The 24,503-nt window shown below is 40.6% G+C and overlaps 1 protein-coding gene across 1 annotated transcript; it reads left to right on the forward strand.

The window, feature by feature from the left end:
• Window positions 1-1,023: 1,023 nt before the first annotated feature.
• angpt2b (angiopoietin 2b) lies at window positions 1,024-24,503 on the forward strand. Its single transcript, XM_061740994.1, has 9 exons — window positions 1,024-1,896; window positions 8,398-8,553; window positions 9,197-9,318; window positions 11,142-11,374; window positions 11,654-11,778; window positions 15,715-15,816; window positions 18,740-18,906; window positions 21,958-22,088; window positions 22,334-24,503. Exons 1-9 carry the CDS (start codon window positions 1,579-1,581, stop codon window positions 22,492-22,494), a joined length of 1,515 nt encoding a protein of 504 aa, XP_061596978.1. The 5' UTR covers window positions 1,024-1,578; the 3' UTR covers window positions 22,495-24,503.

Consider the following 24,503-nt stretch of genomic DNA (forward strand, 5'->3'; position numbering starts at 1 on the left):
CAGCTCAAAAAACCATTTTAATAACACTAACCCAAATCAATATCGGAATCGAATCGAATTGGATCGAATCAAATCTTGATAATCGATTCTGAATCTTAAGAATCGGAATCGAATCGATTCTTGACATTTGAATCGATCCCCAGCCCTAGTCATCTCACATAAACTGGGTCATTCCATGACATAATTAGTGTTCACGAGCCATTGGAGCATCGTTAGTTGTAATTTTGTAAATGACTCCACGAAGTCCCAAATCTTTGGGAAATCTTTTACTGTAGGTGCACCAGTACAAAGAGAAAAACCGAATACAAACTTGAGGGTGCTGCTTGCAACTCTATTTTAGCATGTTTAGCATCACAGCTGCAGCATCACTGAGGTAGATTTGCTTCTAAGTCCGGAATGAGTGACAGAAAAAAAAAGCCGATAAAGAAATCCTCCTAACAAGAGAAAACCGAGCGAGCCAGTCCAGCCGACGGCAGGAGGTGAAATACTCCCTGCAGCGTTTGAAGAAAGCAAATTGTTATTGATCTGTAGTCTGCAAACAGACGCAGTTGTTTATCAAAGCAGACATCACACACATCGTCAAATACCGGAAATCGGACTCACTCAGTTATTCATCTTCTCTTATTGTAAGCCTCGTATCAACTGTTTTGGCAGTGCAGCGCATATTTATAACTGTGCCAAAAAAGCAAATTTAGATTTAACGGAGACCGAGACAAAAGGAGAAAAAAGTATGAGAGAGCGTGGGAGGAGGCAAAAAGTTTTCCGAGAAAGTTCCTTGTTTTGGCTGTTTGTGGTGAGCCGTGTGTATTTTTGCAGCTTCCTCTTCTGACCCCTGCAAACAGGAGTACCGTTAGAGGGGGGGAGAAAGTAAAAGAGGGAAGGCTGGTTGAGTGATTATGTGCTAAGGAGGTGTGTGGGTGTGTGTGTATGGGAGAAGTATGCCTCTCTCTCTCACTCTCTCTCTCTCACTCTCTCTCTCTTTCTCGCTCTCTCTCTCGCTCTCTCTCTTCCTATCAGTCTCTCTCTCTCTCTGAAATTCAAGCACTTCTGAAGCAGGCCACTCTCTACCGCTCCACCTCTACTCTCTCATGTCCTCCAGACCAGCACATGGACTCCAGCAGCGCGGAAAGGCAAGACTGTGAGGACAGCAACTTTACAGATGACTGTTTGGACTCCGTGCTTGATTTCCTGCGCGGAGCGACATGAACAGACTGAGCGCTGGAGTTATAATAGGAAACAATCCACTTTTTTCCTGTGTCTGTGTGTTTTTTGTCCGCACTCACGTAAAACAGCTGGAACGGAAATTGGGCTGAAGAAGACTTTGGATGCAACAGCAAAGAGGAGGACTTGCCAAAAGAAGTAAAAGTGATAAAACGGAGAGTGGAGCAGCAGGAGTTGGACTGAGAAGACAGAAAAAAGGAGAAGGCATATTTGGAGTCTAGTGGGGAAACAGAAGAACTGAAAGGGATACAGAAGACAACAAGAAAAGATCCTCTCTGTCCCATTTTCCACCTGGCTAGGTGGTGCAGACTCCTTCTCCCCCTCTCCTCCTTCCCCTTTTCCTTTTTTTATCCTGACATGGGCCGCCTGCTGGCCCTGACCCTTGCCTATCTGGCCTACCTGCTGGCTATCGCCATTGGCTCGCAGAACCAGCAGCACCGTGTGCAGCACGGCCCTTGCAGCTACACCTTCATCCTCCCTGAGGTGGACCACTGCCAACCGTTAAATGGCTTCCATGTCACCGATACCCTGCAGGGAGATTCCCCACCTGTGGCCGAGCCTAATGCCAGCCAATCCAAGCAAGGTCAAGCTCAAAACGTTAGGCCCACATGGCAGGAGAGGAAGCTAGAGAATCTGGAAAGTGCAATGGAGAACAATACCCAGTGGCTGCAGAAGGTAAGGTTTCTGAGCTTTTGACTAAGCAGACAAACCACTTCCTCCTGTCATGCTGTCTTCTCATTTTACTTTCCACATGTCCCATCGTAGCCTGTTAACCTGCTGACAAAATACCATAAAGAAAGCGCAAGACTTCCAAAAGCAACACCAGTTAATTAAGCATGCCTTCATTATTGATAAGTTTAGCGCTTAGCTGGGATTTCCTAGATGCTTCCTGTATACACATCTGGCCCCGCGACAAAGCTGGTGTTCGAGTGTATGTCAGGATTTAAGACCAGTGGGATGCAAAAAGTCTCCGTTGCATGCAATAGGGGTTCACTATGTTTGCTAATATCCAGTTGTGCCAAAACTGTCTCACAGAGTTAAACCCTCTAAATGAGTATTCACCCCCCCAACACATAAAACGGAACAATTACACAGACCATGTTTTAGTCAAAGCCAAAGTTGGCCCAAATCTCTCTGTACTAAATGCAGCTTACATAAAAATGTTTCTTTTGAGAAAAAAAAAAAAAAAAAAAGGTTATCTGTGGGAGACACATTTGGCCGTGACTCTTTGCTGGACACTTTGGCCTTTTGCGGTTTAATTTCCCTAGATTATGCCTGACCAGAAAAAAAAAATGCAATTAAAAGTGGCTTCAAAATACTTTCAACTGCTAAGGTCAGCTCAGTTCAAAATCAGCATTTGGCCATTGTCTAGGGCAGACTGACTGACACGGCAACGCTCTCAACCCTTCTCCCTATTCTTATCTCCATCTTTCACTGAATTTTGTTTATAGCTCATGCTAATCCAGTGGACGATTATAAATGTTAGTGTGAAGTGTTGAGGTTGGCCAACCCAGCAGGATATGTTGATGATATTTAAAGAATTGAGAACAGGACGTAATGAATTTCAGGGCTCTTCCTGCGCTCCTGTAACATCCACTGTCATGTCAACTCCTATGTCTCATTCCTTATTTTTGGTTTCCACCATGATTTGTATCTGCATCACGAGAATTTATTGACCATCACACCACTAGGCATGGGACGATATGAAAATTTCATATCACGATATTAGTGGACAAAAATATCACAATTACGATATTATCACGATATTAGCGTGTCGCTTATAAAATTCTTAAAATGCAAGGAAAAACACTAACCGTGGATCCACTGGTTCCTTCAGAACATTTATTCTCAAATCATTCTCAACACAGTGACACTTGAGGTAGAGAACAAATAGTAATAATATGCATTACAAAGTGTAAACTATAGTACCGGTACTTATTTGAACTTTCTTTTTTTGTAAGAAAATACTTCCCTGAGAGTCGAAAGAAATAAGTGACAAATAGAAATAAAGTGACAAAGTAGAGCCAAATGCACACTGATTGTATTACTCTCTGAAACTTTAACAGTGGCTGGCTGCCTGCTACTTAGTACGGCTCTCTGGAAAAATAATAAAATAAAGGCACTGCTCTGTAGTATACAAAACAAAAGCTGCATGGCCAACACAAAGATTGAGTGAAAATAAAGTGCCACAGTAGTCAAATGCACACGGATTGTACTACTCTCTGAAAAAATATTAAATAAATAATAATAATAAATAATATTAATAAAATACATGAAAAAAAATAACACTGGCTTCTACCTGGCTGGTAGCCTTGTGTGACCAAAAAAAAAAAACATTATCGCGGCCGTTTTTTATCGCGATATACGATAATATCGTATATGGCCCATGCCTACACACCACTAAAAAAGAAAACTACCAAGAGAAAAAAAATGTCTTTGTTTTGCTTTGCATGTTTCTCACGTCACGCTTTTTAAAAACGTTTTCCTGTTTTTCCCCGACAGCTGAAAATTAGCCATTTGGCTAAAACTGACAGTCTCAGGGATGTTGATAAAGCAGCACGGTGCCTTAAAAAAAAAAGCGTTGTTATAAAAAAGCTGTGAGGGAGCCGCAGTTTAAATTTCCCTCACATCTAGAGAATAAGTCTTGCTGAAACATTTCTTGCTTTGTTGCCAACTTCTTCCACATAACGTCTGGAATGAACACAAAGATCCAACCTTTCAACAAGTAACCCCCAGCAGGCCAAAGTGATGCATACATGATCACACTGTAGGTGGGATTCCCACATAAACATTCTGTGACCCTAAGGAGACTCTTTTAGTTATGCACCAGGGTATGCTGACCTTTGACCCCCAGACGGCAAAGCCCTTTCAGCACCTTTTGGAGCTCATTAAACTTATCTGTGGAAGAGTTGGGAGAACCGGTTGATATGCATGCAGAAGACTTTCAGGCATGTGTGTGTTTGTGCCTCTGTGAAACTCTGTATGGTCTCACTCAAAGCTCCCCTGGGACGGTACGACTCTGTCAGCCCTCCACCCAGACCCCCAGGAAAAGGAAGCACCCCCCCACTGATACAGAATTAGGAGCACCCGCACTAATCCACTGTGTTCTCCAGAGGAATCTCAAAGGACTGTATGTATTAATGCTTCAGATTTTTTCTCTGGTGTTTCCAAGAAATGGCTAATGTTCATTTTCCTTTGGACTAAACCCCCCCCCACACACACACAAATCTAGTCCCTATGGCCCTCTGCTGCTCTGATGGGTCGGAAAATGGGATGAGAGTGTGTTAGTTAGTCCATAAGAGAGGTTGGGGTGGATTATGCTGTTACAATATTACTATTCAGACATCAAAATAGCTTTGCTATCCTTGTTAAAGTGTATTTCTGGCCTTTTGATATTTCTATAAATCAGTACTAAAGTACGACACCCACTGCTGGAAACTGGCTAGACTTAACAACCGTTTATCTCAGACTGAGTGGGTTTTACGTGATAAGACCGGTATAGAGCGGCACCGCTGACGCACATACAGCACTGCGTCACACGTTTTGTTGCTTCCAGGGGCTTGTTGATATATGCCTGCTAAATATACACCGCGTGAATAAAAACTAAGACGAGAGATCCTGGGTTATTACTTTAACATTGTCTGGCACTACTCTCCATTTTCTTTCCTGAACGTAAACGTGTTTTTATTTCTCAAACAATCTGTGCTTGATCATTCCAGAACATTTTGCAGTGCAGTTTGCAGGTTAACAGCCCCAACAACTGAAAGTTTAAAGAGTAGGAATATGTAAGCTACAGGCAAACCCATAGTCCCTTCTCCATCAGGTTAGGTTCACCACCACTGACTAAATGCCAACGCCTGAGCTCGTGCTCTGACGTCCTGGCATATTGCAGCTGAATGTTGCTTATAAGTGGCTACAAACAAAGAACTACTATTAGCTACCAGTTTGCTTTATCATCCCATCTGGAACACTATTAAATCGTGACCAAATTGTTGCTTTATATGAATATTTAGAATGGTAGTTGTGCAGGAACCCTAGTACATTGGCCTAACAAAATCGTCTGCCTTGTTTGTTTGTCCCATTTTTTCATTACTTCTTGGTATTTCCTAGATTGTGCTGTTCTATAAATAGCACCTTTTAAACATTCACACACGTTTAATATTTTAATCTGATTTTATTAGTTCTTAACATTTACAGTTATATGTTCTGTACTTCTGTAGGAACTACTCTTTCAAAATCTCTCAGGTCTCTCAAACTCCTCTTTCTAATTCTGCAAAAGCTAAGATGAAAAAAAAAAGTAGTGAACTATGGCCTCCTTAAATTCACGTGATTTATTAATTAGCTCTCTCACAAACATCTTTCAGTCCATTGTCTCCACTGGTGCTCTTTTCCTGTCGACTGCATATTGCTCTTTCTCACTCTCTGTTCACCTCAAGGCTAACATCAAAAACAAACAAACGGTCAAATAGAATAATCAGGCAAACCAAGCAAATCATAATCAGTATTATAAATCTTATTAGGTTTTGAGAACAGCAGGTAACATCACCTCGAGAGCAGTCTCTTCGCTGAACTAGGTGCTTCCAGAGAGCGAGGGCCTAATCGAAACCTTTGTTTTTAACTTGAAGATACATCAAAGCAAAGCCCTTTCCAGAATAACACCTGGTAAAATAATGACTAAAATACTCATCACTTAGCTTACATGCAGCATAAATAAGTCTAAAGTAAACACTAACCATCTATCACCATCATATCTGACTTGTTTCTTCTTTTTCTTAATACTGCTTTGTTATAGTCCAGCAATAATAATAATAATAATAAAAAAACACACAAACCATGGCGACCTTTCTCTCTCTTACACTTTCTCTCTCTTACACACTCCTGATTTGTGTTTCAAGTTGTGCACAGCACACTAACATATGGCATGGATGGGAATACTGCATGATGTGCAATATCCAATGAGAATACAAGGACTACCAACCCTCCGATGTAAAGAGGTGTGACTGATCCTTTTCACCAGTCTTCACAGTGGCTAGCAGCTAACGATTTGCTGTTTTATAGGGCTGACTCCAGACGCGACATCCAGCCAAAGATAATAAACTTATTCTCTCTAAAAGTCATTCTGAAGCGCTGGTCCACCACTGTATGTAGAATACTTGGACGTAGTCCGTTCCTTATAGTACTATACAGAGTTGTCCATGGGAGCAATAATTGGAATTTATGGTGCTAGAATACTGAGCATTACCACAGATTGTGGGAAAATAGAGAATCGCCTTTTTTTTGCGAGTGTATCCACTTTTACTAAAAGTGTATATGCTGATTTTACTGAATAAAATGTAAAATAAAGTCTGTACCAAATAGTCCGGGCTAATATAGACTTGCTAACACTCTGCAATTTAGCTGCTCTAAACTTTATTATGTTCATTTTTCTAGTCATTCATTTTAGCACACTGTGATTGTAAATGCAAAGCAAAAAACAAAGTGCAACTAAAGATGTTAGGAATACGTTTAATTTGCTCATAAACCAATGCATTTTAAAAAGCTTGCTATGATTCAGACATTTTACCCAGAAGTGCACATTTTAATCTCCTTTTGGCAAAAAGGGAAAACGTGAAGAAAGTTATTAGAACACATCACTTTTGCACCAATCCATTTAGGAGATGATAGGATACTTCATTGAATGCCAAAAGTCTTACGGTTTCCTATGGGAACCATAAAAACTTTATGATAATGCATCCGCTTCTTCAGATTTTACAGTTCAGTCAATGGGGTGTATTAAGTGACTGTGCCAACTGCATATTGAAAAGGTCAAAAATGAATCCATCACATCTACATTCCATCAATCCTTTTTTTTCCCGGAACACCCAGCAAATATGTTTCTGTTCTCTGCTATTGTAACAGAGAACAATGCATCTACTGGCTTAGCAATTACGATATCAAGTAATACAACTACGATTTTTCTGTAGCACTGATTCGTCCCTGACCCTCTTAGACACAATAAAAATGAATTATATTACATCCCAAAACTGATTTATCTGGCTGCATAGTGCAGCGTATGGCAGAGCTGCAATTAATGCAACTGGCAGGGGGAGATGAAGCGTATTAAGACCTCTGGATTGAGCTGTAACGCAAAGGCTGTAATAGGAACATTGCTGATAGCAGCTTGAATGCAGAAGGCCGATTATGATGCAGGAATCTGGGTTTTTTTCCTGTGCAGATAGTTTTAATCCCCTTAGTAATATTCACAACTTTTGTTATAGGGATTTTTCCTGCTTAGCTGTCCAAAAGTTGGAAAATATGTGAAGTGACTACAGAGCGAGAGTGAAGGAGGACATTTTAAAGTGGGACTTAGTGAGAAAGTTCAAAAGGATCTAAGAAACAAAGAGAGATTACTACCAGGCAAACAATTAAATTGAAGATTCAACATCTATTTGCTCATACTGATCAGTACCTTTTTTTACTTTATGAAATATGGGGGGGGCATTTCCTTTGGCAATACATTATCGTAGCCCATTTCTCTCTGAAATATTCACTTGTGTTCAAATGTAGTCTGATTGAAATTCTGTTCAAATTTTGTGGAATACTGACTCATTATTTGGATAATTTTAAGTGCTTTCTCCTTTGAGACTTCATTTTCCAGTTGTGTGGCTTAATGAGTAAAGTCTGATCTCTTTTCTCAGGAAAGTAATAAATATTAATGCCCTCCACTTTTATATTCTACTTTGTTACAAACAAAATGTTATCATTCATGGCAGGAAAAGTCAATTTTGATTTTGAAGATGAATGCCATCCTGTCTTAGTCTGCACTTTGTAACTTATGAGTTTATGGCAGTGGCTCTTTCTCTGCCCCTGAGATTGATTATATTGAAAAAAGTGACTGTTCCTGCAAATGAATTTCATGATCTGAAACTACAAGTAGATACTTTAAGTGTTCTTTTGTAAAACTAAAAAAAGTCAATATTTGCATTAGTTAGATTCGTAGAATGACGGACAAGTCGGTGTTGAGACAATGCAAGCTCCCAAAAAACCCTAAAAGACACGATCTCAGGTGTGTTTGGATGTGCATCTATTATGAAGATGCCTGTCTCAACTTCTCAAGCTGTCAGCAAATGCAAAGTAGCTTTTCCTGCTAAATTATCATCGTGAGCAAAATTCTCAGTCTGCTTATATTCCGTCCAGCTGGAAAACTTCATCCAGGAGAATGTACGCTCTGGGATGGAGGAAATCAAGAGGTCTGCAGTGCACACGCAGACAGCTGCCATGCTGGAGATGGGAACCAACCTCCTCAGCCAGTCGGCGGAGCAGACTCGCAAACTGACAGACGTTGAGACCCAGGTGAGTCCGTCAGGAAGGACTTCAGTGAGAGAGCCTGGGGGTTGCTTGTTTGCAGCCAAGCCAAATGAGCAACTAAGGGGGTCGTAGCCATGTAAAAACTAATTATGTCACTTTCAAACCACTTGGTGAACAGCCAATTAAATTTAAATCAGATGTAACCTACTGGAAAGCCGTGCCCAAAGGTGGCGGCAGCTGCTTTAAAACAGCTGGTATTTGGTTCTACAAGCTCTGATTGACACATTGAGCTGAGTGTGGTGGCTGACAACAAGCCAATTAAAACATAAAACTCAGTACCACAACACAGATGTGTCTTCAATCATCCAGTAGACTTGTTATTACAGATTGGGCTGTTTTGGTCCTGATGTTTTTCCTTTTCTCTTATCAAAGTCGATATGAAACTACAACCTGTACAAATATTTAAGCTGCTTTGTTCAAGTTTTTATTTCATCTTCAACTTCAAAACATGTTGCAGGTGCTCATGAGATCATGCTCGCTCAAGTGCTGATAATGAGATCAAAGAAGGCAAATTATGAGATTTGTGATGCGTTCAGCGACACTGCTTATCCCTAGGGGTGCTTTTTAAGAATTCCTCTTTGTATCTGCGCATATTGTGATAGACTCATTTTTTGAAATTAATCTACAGGTGTTAAACCAGACAAGTCGCCTGGAGATCCAGTTGCTCGAGTACTCGCTCTTCACAAACCGCCTGGAGAAGCACATTCTCCTGCAGGCTCAAGAGATCTCTCGCCTCAGCGATAAGAACAGGTGAGAACACCTCCAAAGACTATGCAGGCAAGCACTTTTCTCAAGCGCCAGTGTGCAAAGTATGGCCATCTCATTCTTAGCGGCGGGGTCAGGGTAGAGTAGAGTTTAATCAGAGCCACGGCTTTTGAGAGGACGTGGTCACGTTGTGCTCTTATTGCTTTGCAGAATTTTTTGCAAATTCTGTATATGGAAAAATCCACCTGCATCACAGTAAAGATATATATTCAAAATCGCTCTGGATGGAAAATAAAGCTTCAAATATATTTTCCTGCCCACGGACATGAATAAAACTGGCCCTCTGATACAAATAGAATGGACTGGGAGCATTTAGTGACATAATCATGGATATTGTTTAAGCATGGGTTCGCGTGTCTGCCAGGAAAGGGCAGTACATGTTAGGAGGGGTTTCCCATTCGTCTCTCTCCGAACATGAGGTCAAATAGGGGCCAGGAGGGGTTACAATCTGGGTTAGGGGCTGTGTCAAAGGGAGGGAGTGCTTTCATTCTTTGTTTCTGCTTATTTATCCATCCATCTGTACCAAGTGTGATCAGGGGGATCACAGCGCACTCAGCATCAACACCTGTTACACATTTTGTCCCACATGGCTTCGCTCTGCCCTTTCGCCCTCGTCCTTAGAGGCAGCGACACGGCTCTGACACGTAAACAAATTAATGCATGTTGACAAGGGTAGGCCCTACGACGTGTTCCTTGAAATCAGAAGTGTACCAGTGGATTTGCGGCGAAGCGGCTGCGAAATGAAAGGAAAATAGGGGCCTGTGCTGCTTGCTGGAGGTTACAGCTGCTGAGCTTTAAGGGCACGGAGCAAGTTTTTGAACTGCTGCCAAGCTAAAAAAAGCAGAGAGGCATGTTTGTTTTCACAGCCATTGCATGTAAAATAGTATTGGCAGGAAGTGCAGCACACTGCAGGGCGACAGAGAGCAGACTACTACCAATGTATACTGTACATATTACAATAAAAACAATAAATAGCACATTATCATAAGCATAACAGTTTAATAGCTCAGGATGCAATGTGATCCAAAGTGGCATATTTGTTCTGTCGACTCCCCTGACTGTTTAAACATTGCTGTGCTCGTTTTATTTCATGGCCCACACGTTCACTGATTCTCACAGTAAAACGAACACAAAGTAGAACAATTTGTTACCTTTCATTTGCCAGTTTTATCGAATGTTTTTCTACCGAGCCAATAGGAATTGGAAGTGATGTGTAAAACTATTTGGATTGATCATTCACGCCACATACCAAGGCCCTCCGCCAAAAAAAAAAGAAGAAAAAGAAGGGAGATTGAAGATTCATCTTGAACGCCGTTGCTGCGTGTGCACTGAGCTCCTAAACGACTCGTTCAATCTAGGTGGCTGGATTGTTTTATTAAATAACTGCAGAGTCGTTAGTGAAAGCCATAAAGATCAAGCTGCAGGGATTTACTATCTTCGTTTGGAAGGGTGGGGTTCGGGGGGGGAGTGTGCCACTCATGCACAAACACAAACACACACTGTACAAGACGTTGCCTCCTGGATATGATTGAGTATCTTAGCATGCTGGGCCATCTGCGAGCACTGCTGTGGTGCTTCCCCCCCCCCCCCTTTTTTTTATGACGTTAACTCACTGTGACTGTTGCACTGAAGAAAATCAGTCATCCTCATGTAAATACATACATTTGTGCAATCTCCACAGTGAAAAACAAACACTGAATGGATGAATTCTGCACCTGCAGCTACTTTATTTATACCCTGAATTTACAGAAATGTCCTTTTTCTTTTCTCTTAGCATTTTACATCAGCATTTTCTTTGTCTTCTTCAGTTTTCTGGAGCAACGGCTCTTAGCGCTGGAAGCCCGGTATGGGATGGAGCTGCAGGGTTTGCAGGGAGAAAAGCAGCAGCTTCAGGATCTTCTGGAGAGGCAGAATCGACTGGTCGGCCAGCTTCAGGGTGAACTTGGAAGCTCTACGCTCAACAGCACTTTATTACAGCGACAGCAGGCTGTGCTCACAGACACTGTTCAGAAGTTGCTGACAAAAGTCAACCACTGCAATGGTAAGGCCAAGTGAGCCCACTGTGTGTGATTCAGGAGATTTTGCCGTCCAAGTCAGTTATTTTAAACAAGCAAACACAAATGCACCACCCCAGAATCAGGATGTTGGCAGGAGGTGATTTACATCAGCTTGTAATTCAGATCTCAGTCCCCGACATGCATATTTACACTGCAGACATCACAGGCTTAAAGAAGAAACTTCACTTGCAGCGTGGTGTTTGAGTATGGATCAAAACTGGCAAGATTTCAGTCTGTCAACGAGAGCTTTCATGTTTCTGCAGAGATCTCCAGCATGCCCAAGAAGGAGCCGCATCATTTCGGAGACTGTGCGGAAATCCTGCGATCTGGAATAAAAGAGAGTGGAATATATAGCATACGCCTTCACAACTCCACAGAGGATGTCAAGGTAGTGAAGCTTTAACCCTTTAAATGAATAATATTTGAAAATTGATCTGTGAAAAAAAGAAATCCACATCGTTTGGTAGGTCAAACTAAACTATATAGTTTAGTAACACAAGTAGTACAATTCTGATGTGCAGTGAGATGTTTTATTCTTGTCACCGCACATGAAATACATTTGAGAATATCACCAGAAACTGACATTTCCCTTCCCCTTAATTGAATTTGCAAATTTGAGTATGTAACACCCTGACTGAATTATAATGATGTTATTGAATATGATCTGAATCGGAAAGTTTCAAGCCACATGTCTGCAATAATTTGGTAAAACAGAACCACTCCAAAACAAATGCTTCAGTTGTTTTAGTTATAGTAATATCTGATTTGTGTCTTCAGTTTGAATGAGCATGGTTTGGGAAGCCTTCAGCAAATGGCATCGGTTTCGCTGTCCGAGCCAAACCCCGAGCATGAGTATCCATGGGAAGACAAAGTTAAAGACCGTTGACCTTTTCCGGCAAATATCAGCTAACTGACAATGACATGAAACTTTGTTGTTGGACTTTTTGTCCTTTTGTCTCTCAGTACATAATCCTGAAACTATTTTCTTTTCCTACATTGACTTCGCAGGCTTTTCTCCGCTTGTGTAATGGAAAGCTCTTCCCTGCACTCGTTCGGTATTATAAAATTCAGCCGGCTTATCAATAAATCCTGGAAGGACAAACTATTCTGATTTCATGGTAACTTGCTAAAGCTTTTGGTACAGAAGTAGACGGAGAAGCCACGCTGTGTCACAGAGAGCAAAAATAATAAGCAACGGGAGCATTAGGCCCCGCAGGTTTTACGGCGAGCGAGCGCTGCTGAATGTAAAGTCAGGGAAGCCTTGGAGGTTCCGCCACTGATCTGAAGTGGCTGGCCTCTGCTAACTCAAGCATGGCATCCACCTGCAGGCTGTCATTTCTGCGTATCACATCAAACCTTCTCGTATAGGATATTCACTCTTAGAGCTTAGCAGAGGAGGAAGAAAATAAAAAAAAGATAACCATGAAACAGCTTTTTGTTATGCATTACTTTCAGTCTAGTTTACTGTTTGCAGCATCGCCCTCCTGCCTCTGTTTATCCCAGTTTTTTCTTTTTTCATTTCCTGTGGGCAAGGTATCCAGGTGTTAGGCAGTAGTGCCATGTGCTTCCAGCCAACTGGGGCCAATGAACATTTCCAGGGATGCAAGTTAGCGCTGCCTAAATCATGGCTGCTTTCAATTTATGCCATCTAATCCCAGCATGACCGGCAAGCTGGGTGGTTCTATAAAAGTGGGACGGATACAAATTGCCCTCTTCTATAAGTCGTAGGTGTTTTCTGACTTTGAACAGAGACACAAGTCTTGAACATATTATTTTATTTCAGAATGAGATTTAGAATTCATCCAACTCCCTGTAAATGGGTGTCACTTAGACTGAGAACGATTTTGATGACTGCAGACATATTATCAATATTTTGAATCAGCTTCTGTGGGAAGGTTTAACAGCTTTGTTATGTGTTTTTTTGAGAAGGACTCATGTACAAATGAAAGAGATTGAGCATTACGCTAAAAAGACAAGAGAGGATTTAACAGTATATTCACCCAGTCCTTAAAAATAGAAATAATTTCATTATATCTTTTAAAGATAATTATAAGTTGACTTCATTTTATTTTGCTAATTTGCCCCACAATAGCCCCCCTGTTGGCAGATAAGTGACTTTTGAGTGTAAAATACGAATGAGGTCTAAATAAGGGTAACAACAGCATTTGGCAGTTGTCTTAGGTTTAGACGTGTTTCACAAGATCTTGTTAACAATTTCTGCGTGGTTCCTAAAGCTGACCTCCATTCAAATGTTCTACTTCTCTTGTTTGTTTCATCTTTTGTTTCATCTAATCATTGACAATCTCAATATATCAGCATCGTGGCACTCCGCATTCACTGTGGTCTGCTTAGTTTCAGGCAATCTGGAAAAAAATATTTTTGTTACATCAACAATCATCAACATTCCAGGTTGCAAAGTTGTTTTCAAGTCGCTAGCATCTCTGGCAATACTTTGAGATCATAACTTCATAGAGATCCAGATGAAATGCGGAGGTGACTTAGCAAGCTTGTAGCCTGTATTATGAGTGTCTGATTAAGAATTTAACAAAATAAAAAGCCTCTGATGCCGCTATTACCAGCAGTGATTCACTTCACCATCCATACTGCAGGACAAAGGGATATGTCGCGTTAAACACCTTGAATACCTAAAACGAAGCTCATAAGATGCTCTATGAATAAGTGCAATTAACTACTGGCTCTCCCCTGAAACATATCAACGCACAGAAAAACGCGCCGCCAAGTAAGAAAGAAAACAGTCTGATGTAACCCAAAACTCCTCAACCCCCACTCAAGGGATGAGAGAACATGCAGAGATGTTAGTTTTTCCTCCCCACCTGGGTCATATCATTGTGTGACACCCCACCACCCCCCACCCATTTTCCTGATGCTTTCAAGGCATCCTTCAAAAAAAAAAGAATGGCAGTGTTTTGTGACCCGCAAAAAGTGAGGATGCTGTATAAAAAAAACAACATCATGCAATGGAGTTAAAATATTATGTTGAAAGTATGAATGAATTTGGTAGCAGCAACATGTGTCGGTGAAACTGTTTAACATCCCCTCTTAACAACGGGATGTGTATCGGAGTGTATGTTGTTTTAAAACTATATTTCTTTCAGCATTGATGTGTTCACACTAACAGACATGCAGTCTTTTGACTGAGCACTGATAAAAAGCTGAATAATCTGTCTCCTCTTCAGTCTGGGGGACACGCCGTCCATGGTTTTCAAAAGGAATTTGACATTTTGATTCTTCTGACCCGAGCAAAGTTTTCCATTCTGCCTTTAGTCCATTTTTTAAAGAGCTAACGAGTTTATGATTTTACGTACTGTGGAAGATGAGCCGTTCAAAGTCTTCCCAGTTTTACATGCAGAAACATTGCTCTGCAATTGCATCCTTATTTATAGACTCAGATCTTTCTATTTTTAATTTCTCTTGGTGAATCTCTGGCCATTTCTACTTCTGTTGTGAATAAAATATGGATTTGTGATATTTGCCCATCATTGCATTTGGTTTTTATTAACATTTTATACAATGCCTCAGTATCTTTAGAGCTGCAGAGCAGTGTAATTCTGCAAGATGAGCCAAATTTGAAACTAATCTCTCTTGACTGATATCTACAAATTGGAATGATTAGACTTCAGTGGTGAATGTTTAAAATAAAAAATATGAATAATGGGAAATAAACTGTATAATTAAAGGTGTTTATTTCCAAATTGGCCAAACCAACTGTCAAATCAGGTTGGCGCCATATCCATATTTAGTTTGTTTTTTTTCTTATCCAGGCCAACACTGAAATGAACAAAATGAACATTGACATTCTATTAGCAAACCAAACTACGTTTTTCTAATTTGCTTTGGTCCAGATCGAGTGTGAACTTCTCCTGAGACTTCCTTATCAATTTGACACTTTTTTCCACACACGGCAAACTCCTGCGTGAAGTGAAAAAAAGCTTTTTTGCAGCGCTACACGGACGACAGTCAGCAGTGACAGCAGTGGAGCTTTTAGCGGCTGAAAAGCCAGACAGTTCTCTCTGCAGCTGCCGGAGAATACCGGACTGACAATCCCCACCTGGCTTTGAACGCACTCCAAATGTACGCTCAGCCTCCTCCACACAACAAAATGAGTGCAGCAACTTTCTTCCCTAAAAAGTAAATAACATGTCAATCAATCAACAGGTTAGCAGGAAAAGTTTCTTAATTAACACATCACAACACCAAGCGCTCAGCACCAACTTTTCACATAGTGGATGATACTTTTTGATTGGGCCTGCTTTAACCTGGGCCGAGGGATAAAACTTGGTGGTAATTGTGCATTTCTTCCCAGGTGCTCTGTGATATGAAGACCAGAGGAGGAGGGTGGACGGTCCTGCAGCATCGAAGAAACGGCTCTGTCGACTTCCATCGCGGCTGGAAGGACTACAAAGTGGTGCGTTTTGCAGATAATGGGGTTATGAACATCGTTATCAGGTGCTTGTGTAGAGCTATATTGCAGATTTGCACAGGAGGTTTCAATAATTAGCCATGAACGGTTTGGCACGGAGAGGCGTGGGAGAGCGGCTAGCCTGTGATCCCAGGTGACCCACGGTTGTTGTATTTGGCTGCCCTCGTGTTCTTTGCCACCCCCCATGTTATTGCACCTGCTCTCGTCCCCCCTCCCTCCGTGTCAAACTCCCACACTTCCTCACACACAGAATAATACACAAACACACACATTAGGTACCGGTCGTTCAAATAATACTATCATCTGTATCTATCCCCAAGATCAATAACCTCCCCGCTATGCCCCCTGGGTTGGCTTGGTTACACATGTAATAAGACTTTTGGCTTTTGTTTTGAAATTCAAGGATGCTGTCAAATTTCATCACAAAGTTTGTTTTTTGTTTTTTTTTCCCCCGCTGGAAACAATATTCCATTTGCGCAATTGTATGACAGCTGCAAACCAAAGCAAGTAAACCTCTTTGACTGATGACATTACACAGGGAACAAGTGAGTGATGCTGGTTTGGGCTCATGAAAGGACAGAGCAGCAGTTTGTCTCTCACCCACATCAACATATCAACAGCCAAGGTTCAGTTTGGACATAAAACGAAGAGAAGGACTGTGACTGCAAACAAGAATGAGTGAGACAAAAAAGAGGAAAAGAAAAAAAAAAAACTTAAAAATCCCTTTCAAGCACAATATTTTTACAAGTGGATGATAAACATTTGGCTCCAGCCGGGGCGTGGGAGCACTGGGGCCCTGTAGATGGCAGATAACGTATGTACTAAAATGCTTTACTGCCAGGGTCCACTCGCTGAAACTGTGGTCGGACTGGATCAAATGTTGCAGCAAGACCTGCTGGTCAGATGATAAATGCTTCCCAACTCTTACTATGTATGAGCTCTCACTCAAGCAAAAACAAAATGTGCACAAGACGGCTTGACTTACAGCTTCGAGAAAGTCCTGCTGCAAGAATTTATAACCTGCAGACTTTGATTATTTGTCATTCTGTCTTGAAAGGGAAAAGATACAAGTGATGACTCCCAGTGCTTATTGATTTTCAGTACATTTCTGCATTTCCGGATTCGTATCACTGAATCTGACTCCCATTTACTTGTGTCAAACAAACCAAAAAGTGGCATCTTGCTGTGCTGATGCTTACATGGTATGATACTTTTAACTAACAGAACCACTTCTTTATTAACCTCGTGTTCGCTTTCACATGCTTCATCTCCCTTTGCATAATGTACAGTGTTTGCAAAAGCTTTTTGCAGCCTTGAGTTTTAAGAGGACAAAAGAAACTCTAGAGGGGAAGCAGCCGAACACAGAAGAACCTGGGAGATTTTTTAGGTGACTAAAGCCTGAGTGCCTCGGCCTGGACTGCATTTTTTAAACCTTTCACCAGTTTAATGAGGAGTCAGACAGCATTAAGAAGGACTGGGGCTCCCTTGGTAAAAGCATTTTTTTCAACATAAATATAAGAGCATCAGTTTCATTTTAAAGAATTGTAATGGAAATATATGAACTTGTGAAAATACTCAGAAAAAAATGTTAAGTTCAAAAGATTTTTTTTCCCCGTGTTTTTATGTCAAAAGAGAAGCTTTAGCACAGTTCAGCATATAGCTTTTAGTGTTGATTATTCTTGATGGAAAAACCTTAAATTTTTCCTCTTCTTCCCGTTCATGGTTGAGGGATCTGCTGGAGTCTTTCCCTGGTGTCTCTGACTGAAAGGCCGGGGCCCTGCGGTCGCTAGTCCATCACAGGGCCACACACGCAAATAGCTGCACACTCATGTAGTCTGTTTAACACTTACCAATTAGAAACTTTTGAATCCTCATGTTTTAAGATTTTGTGGCTCTAGTGGCCTTTATCTGAAAGTGTCTGGACAGGAAACCTGGGGTAGAGAGACGGGGAAGACACGAAGCAAAGAGTCACAGGCCCAGATTTGAACCTGCCCTTGAGTCTATGGCGAGGGCGATACTCTGGTGCGTCCCGCTCAACCAACTGAGCTTGTCTCACCTGCAGCACACAGAGAAAACCCAGTCAAGTACAAGGACAAGATGCATTCGCCGCACAAAAAGACCCCATCTGGACTGAAGCCAGTAACCTTCCAGCTGCCCCCGGAAGACCTCAGCTGAATATATAAATGAATACTCGTGAAAAATAAGCAACAATTCCCTTTTCAATTAACCTCCAAGTTAATTATCATTATACAAAAAATCAAACAAAATTATTCAAGTTGTATTATTTGTACTTTTTGGAATATTAAAATAACATTTTAGGCATTGGGAAACAGGAATTTCTGCAACCGCACTGTCTGGTTTAGATCTCCCCTCCCTACCTACTAACTCTTTATGATCTGGAAAGTGCAGAAAGGCATATGACTCATCTTTGTCAGTCTCATGAAAAAGTTTCCTATTCATGGAGGCTTCCGCTAGCTTGTATATTTTAGGAAAATAGGAGTTCTTTAAAAAAAAACATATCTGTGTGTCATACAGGTCATCGATATTTGTGTTCTTTTAACAAAAATGAGTCAGAAAAATAATCTTCCTGACTAGTTCTTCCGTTCAAACTGACAGTGGACTATATTAGAAAGCCAAATCTATTTTTTGTCTAGATGGAGCACCGATAAGACATAAGGATACATTAATTTCTTTTTTGACTGGTTGTCTAGCTTTGGGATTGGACTCTTTCCATATCCTAAACTCAATGGACTGTCCTAACCCATCAAAATGATAAATATGCCTTTTTAGCGTGAGCTCCATGTCCAATATTAACGCCAACAATATTTGGCAGACTGCTGGTAAAATCATCCCTCTTGTTAGAATATTTTATTTTCCTATTGTTTCTGTGACTTTGTCTCTAATCCAGGGCTTTGGAGAGCCGTCTGGGGAACACTGGCTGGGGAATGATGTCATCCACAAGCTGACCAGCTCCCAGGAATACAGTCTGCACATCCAACTCAAAGACAGAGAGGGAAATGAAGCGTTCTCACATTATGATCGATTCTACATAGATGCAGAGGACAAGAACTACAGGTAACCTCAATACAGTAGCAAGAATAAGAACGTCTTAAGAATTAACTGCTTCTATGCATTCATTCCCTAAAAATGTCACAACAATACAAACATGCTTTAGACGATAACACATAAACTGTTATTTTGTGTTCTTATTTAACACATCCATTTAATATTTGAAGTGCTGAAGGAATAAAATAAGTGAACTCTTTGATTAACCACTTAAATCAATTGACAATTTCATTTTATATTCAAAATTTGAAAGTCTGGAGTATAATTTTGCAAATGAGTTTTGACATGTGTTTTAGAGCTATTTTATTTTTGTTAATAAAAGACACTCAAAACATTTTAAATTTGCTTCTCATAAGAAGCATCTGCTGATGTGAAAAAGGGATCTATCTTTTGCGATGCAATTAAAGACAACTGATCAAGAGTAGCTGAGCTACTTAAGGCTGAAAAAAAACAAAAAACAAAGTGCTCTAACCCTGTGAGTATTAAATGGGTGTTTAAAAAAACAAGTAATTTTAATTGTGTAATCACACAATGCTCATATATAAATAAGATGCTGATGAAGATAGAGATCACGTTTTATGGCAAATCAACAGAAACAAAACCAACAACATTAATTCCTCTTAACAACATTAACTCCACTTAAGGCTGTCACTTCAACTCAGAAGTAAAATTTCCGAGCTCAGAATGAAGTGATTAATTATCTAATTAACAAGTTCATAAAAGAACAGAATGATTAATTCACTGCAGTAAGATTTCTTCCTTTATAAATGGTGCTGTGAATGGCAATATCATTATTTCAGTGTTCACTCAATGAAAAGCCTCATTGGCACTATGTAAAGTACAGCAACAGTTAGAAGTTAGAAGCAGTTTCTTTCTTTTTAAGCTCTGTTACCTTCGCATTTTCCAGAAAAGGTATTACATAAAAAAAATATTGGAAGTGAGGCACTAAGCGTCGGCTACAGAGCTGCTTTTGCCTCTCTTCACTGTTTTCCACTGTCATCACAACAGCTGCTGCCGCCCCTGAAATTCCCCCCAGCGAGCCGCATCCCAGGAGTGTAGCGGGAACACTGCATTACCTGCCACTGACAGCTGAAACACGGCTCCCTGGTAACCCACCATCACTAAAGTGATTATGTCTGGGTGTGCCGGAGCCACGCAAATCAAAATAGTTTGGGTTTGATTTCATATAAGGTCACAGGAGTTTGCCCTCGTTCAGTGAAGGTTTATGGAGACTGATGATGTGAGTTGACAAATCATAATCACATGTGGGTGTATGCTTCCAACATCCTTAATTGTGCAGCAAATTGAATTTGCCCGAGTTTCTTCCCCATAATTAGCGTGATAAAACTGAATGTTTCACAATTTTGCTGGAGGCTACTCTGTGTGAGGTGAAGTACCTGAATGGATGTAATCACCTCTGTGGCTCTCTGCATCTGAGATCACATTCTCTTTAAGTTGTTCAATATGCACCAGCTTCACGTGCACGCCGAACACGCCAGCTTGGCCTGTGGGTTTATATTATGACTCCCAAGCCAGAGGTTTGGTGTACTGCAGCTGGTCAGCCACAGAAATTCTCATCCCCAGTTGCAAACCTATGCACTCCCTAGAGCTGCCATGGAGGTCTTCACCTAGAATTCAGTTAACAATATTCATACATAAATCATAGGCATGACAGACCACCTTCTCCTCTGAGGTGGCCAAGAATAGCTATCCATATAGAAAAGGAAGCAGAAGACATTCTTTTAATGTAACACTATCTTCATTATTAATGGATACAATAACAATATAAAAAGCCAGTCACCTTGAAAAGAGTCAGCCTGTGGTCTGTGGTATTGGTGTGAGTAGCTGAACCAAATTGACTGCATGTCATGGTCAATGCAAATGTTTTTAGGGGTTAGAAGACGTGGAATCCTCTGGTCCATTCATTCCAATAACATATCCCATAACCTGTGGTCACCATCCTGTCTAATTTGATAGTTTATAATTTTCTTCAAATCACTAATCCATCATGCAACAAGAAGTCTAAGACATCTGACATAACATCCCACTCCTTTTTCTATGCCATCATTATTTTCATCCCCAAAGCTGTTATTTCAGAATCTCGACTCATTTTGCCCTGTGAACTTACACACTCTAGAGTCGGATTCTTCATTTAGTCATCAGCGTTGGGGGGGTAAAGTCCTTTAGTGTGGCGGTCAAATAACTCGGTAGAGAGCTCATCACTAGCCGGACAGAATGATGAGCCAGAAAAGAGGTAGGACTGGCTTCTTCATCCTCTCTCTGCAAAGTAGTAGTTATGCACATACGCCTGGACAAACTGAAACAAAAATAGATGCTGCTGTGAATGCTGAATGTGAACTAAAACAATGTTTGTTTGTTTGTTTTTCTTCTTGTTTTTTTTAGAACTTGTTGTTTCACAAAGCACGGCATGGAAGTAAAATAATGAGTAGTGTTTTTGGTTCGTTTTTATAGTGATGTTTAGCAACAATGATATGAGGCAGCTTCTGCCTTGTATGTGAAAAACACAGTGATATCCTGTGGCGATTTACAAGAGTGTATAAATTTATATTCTTTGTTGATGTGTTATTCTTCTTTATTACCTTTGTGAAACTGGGTTATTTAAATCCACTGCAGCATGAAAAGGGGTGTTCTATTCAAAATAACACCTCTCTACGCTAGCTCTAAATGAAAAAAGATAGCTGCAGAAGAGAGGAGCGTATGATGATAGCCTATTTAAGATTGTTTCTTGGTTTGCCAAAATAAAGTTCTAAAGTCTGATATGCCACAGGTATAGACAAGGGAAACAGGGGGTGAAAAGTGAAAACTGAACTTTTGCCCCTGTAAACCTTCATTTTTCAGTATTGTGTGGCATAGCCGGACCACCTGCGACCCATAACCGTGCTACGTTCAGTTTACCAACTTAAAATACAGAGCTCAAGGCCTTTTTCGGCTCCCAACAAGTTACCCCACATGGCTAAAAATAATGAGGAGGCATGCCTGTGTGGAAGCTTTTTACTGAAAGCCTGTTCCTGTTTTTTCTTCCCACCATTGAAACCCCAGCCTACATGCCGACGGCTTCAGTGGGACCGCCGGCCGCACCAGCAGCCTCACCCACTCCGAGAGCCAGTTCAGCACCAAGGACAGAGACAATGACCGCTGCACCTGCAAATGCGCCCAGCTCGCATCAGGAGGTACGCTGCTGCGTCAGTCACAAAGTTCCGTGCTTCAATCTGTCTCACTCTATAACCTGTCTTGTTAAACATTTTTATACACAACCTTGTAAATGTCCTGCTATGCATTTCATTTTCCCTCTGCGCCAGTATAAAGTTACTGCTGACTTTCAGCTGTACATATATTTGGGTGTTGCATTTCATGAGCTTGAATTCAACTTGATTCTGACTTTGACATTGAACTCTTTGGCCCTCTCCTCCTGCAGGGTGGTGGTTTGAAGCTTGCGGTCCGTCCAACCTGAATGGGATATACTACCCCGCTTCAGCCAATGTGGTTCGCTACAATGGTATTAAGTGGTACTATTGGAAGGGTCCAAATCTGATGGCTACAATGACAACCATGATGGTGCGCCCGGCCAACTTCTAAATGGACAACTCACCCTTTAAATCAGATTATGAACTTGTTGCCAGTTAATATAATGAACTATGCCCAGGAAGAGGAATCCTGCAGACCTAACAACCATACCGTTTGTTGGTCCATCCCTAAAAAAAAGAATGCATTTGAGCATTTCTGAAACAACAGGGTTGTTAGGAGATTTCAGAATTTCAGAAAAGGATAGTGTTTCTTTACAAAGGACCACAAGGTCGGCCAGGTCCTTGAAGTTGTAGTGACAGGGTACGTCCGAGGACCCCCCAGTCAGGAGAATCTGATAGCAGCCCCAGGCGTCTGCTTTTCAACTCGTATTCTTACTCACTCTTTACTTGGCTGTATACACTGCAATGGCTTTGTTCAGTTTATGAACCCAAAAAACTTGGTTAAAAAACAGTTTTGGGTTTGAGCTGAATACATTCTTGCACAATGTTTATGTCACAATGAGAAATGGAATTTCTAAGTTGCCTTGGTTACACATTCACAGGTTTTTTTGCATGCACTTATTTGGATTTTTTTTTAAGCAGCATAAAGGAATTGTGGTTTCTTTATCATCTTTATTGCAGTAAAAATAATATATATTATTTAATTATTTTGCAGCAAACACTTACATTAGCAATCATTTCAATGGTGAACAAAATAGGCATTAATTACAGGTATATCAAAACTTAGTCAAATAAATTCCAGTTTTCAGGCTCAGCTTTGTTTTTCTTTGTATTTGAATGTAAAACATTAATGGGAACAAAAATGTTTGTGTTAGTTTGAAGCTGTGAAATGCAAACAATGCTTATTATAATACAGATACTTCAAATCCTGCTATTTTATTTTTAGCTTAAACATAGGAAAATGTTTAGGAAAAAGCCCAGTTTGAAAAATGCTGAACTTTTGAGTGTTTACTTATTTGTTTGTTTATTTTTTTAAGTATATTGTATAATATTTCTGAAAAACAAAAATTCACAGACAGGAGTTGAAAGCTTTTTATTGGAAATCTAATTGCTAAATTAATTATTAACAATTTTGGGAACAACTTGGACAAAATTAGTAAATTTTAGCTTCATGTCTTCAAAGGCATTTAGAAGCATAAATAAGTGGAAACAAAATAGGCTACACTATATTCATAAAGCAATCCAACAAAAAAAGAAAAGGAACAATAACTGTCTTTTCCCTTTGCTCCCAACACCCAGAGGGGTTTTCATTATAAAATATCAGTAATTCTTTCCACACGCATCTCTCATAAAACTTTATTTGTGAGAGGTTTTGCTCATAAAAGTACTCCATACACTCACACTGGTGTGATTTACTTTCAGAACTTAAACATTTGTAATATCATCTGGAAACAAAACTGTAAACTCTGTTTTGATTCTATTCTTACATGTATGAAATCATTTGTAGTGTTTGGTGCTTATAACCCACAGCGCCAGGTGTTTGTCTTCATGTTAGCGACATCAACTTCAACAAGCCCCACATGCTGGAGTCGGGAAGTGAGATGAGGAGCGCTTTGCACCACTGATCTGATGAATCATCCAATAACACTGATCCCCATGGTGCCCATTAGAAAGCAGATGGATTGTACCTCAACTAACACTAACCTACATCTGCTGGCGTACGCCGGGGACAGCAGCCAGTGTTAAGTAGAGGATGACTCATGAGGATGTCGGCCAGCCATATCTGCAATGACTGCTAAGTCCAGTGCTTCAATTGCTGAAGGACGTTCAGAAAGAACGATTAAACATCTCATCTTCTGTATGTGATTCACCTCTGCTGCTGCAAAGTAAATGTGACGGCAGATATTTGACATTATGTTTTGTGTATAGTATTGTGAACCATCTCTTGGTGTTCTGGCACATTTTGTATAATACAGTTACATGTCACAGGTACTCTGGGGGGGGGGGGGGTGTTGCTTTCTGTAAAAAGAATATTCTAAATATGACAATAACGTTTGAATTTTTACAAATAAAGAGCTTTTCTGCCATGGTTTCATTGAATCTGCAAAAGATTCAAACAGA

The sequence above is a fragment of the Cololabis saira genome, chromosome 15 (genome assembly GCF_033807715.1).
Source record: "Cololabis saira isolate AMF1-May2022 chromosome 15, fColSai1.1, whole genome shotgun sequence".
Taxonomy (NCBI): domain Eukaryota; kingdom Metazoa; phylum Chordata; class Actinopteri; order Beloniformes; family Belonidae; genus Cololabis; species Cololabis saira.

Bases quoted from the DNA above. Each gene is read 5' to 3' on its own strand.
- angpt2b (XM_061740994.1), top strand. From the start codon at position 1,579: ATGGGCCGCCTGCTGGCCCTGACCCTTGCCTATCTGGCCTACCTGCTG. The intron at 11,375-11,653 runs GTAAGGCCAAGT...ATGTTTCTGCAG, and splicing joins AAAAGTCAACCACTGCAATG to AGATCTCCAGCATGCCCAAG. The intron at 18,907-21,957 runs GTAACCTCAATA...TTGAAACCCCAG, and splicing joins GCAGAGGACAAGAACTACAG to CCTACATGCCGACGGCTTCA.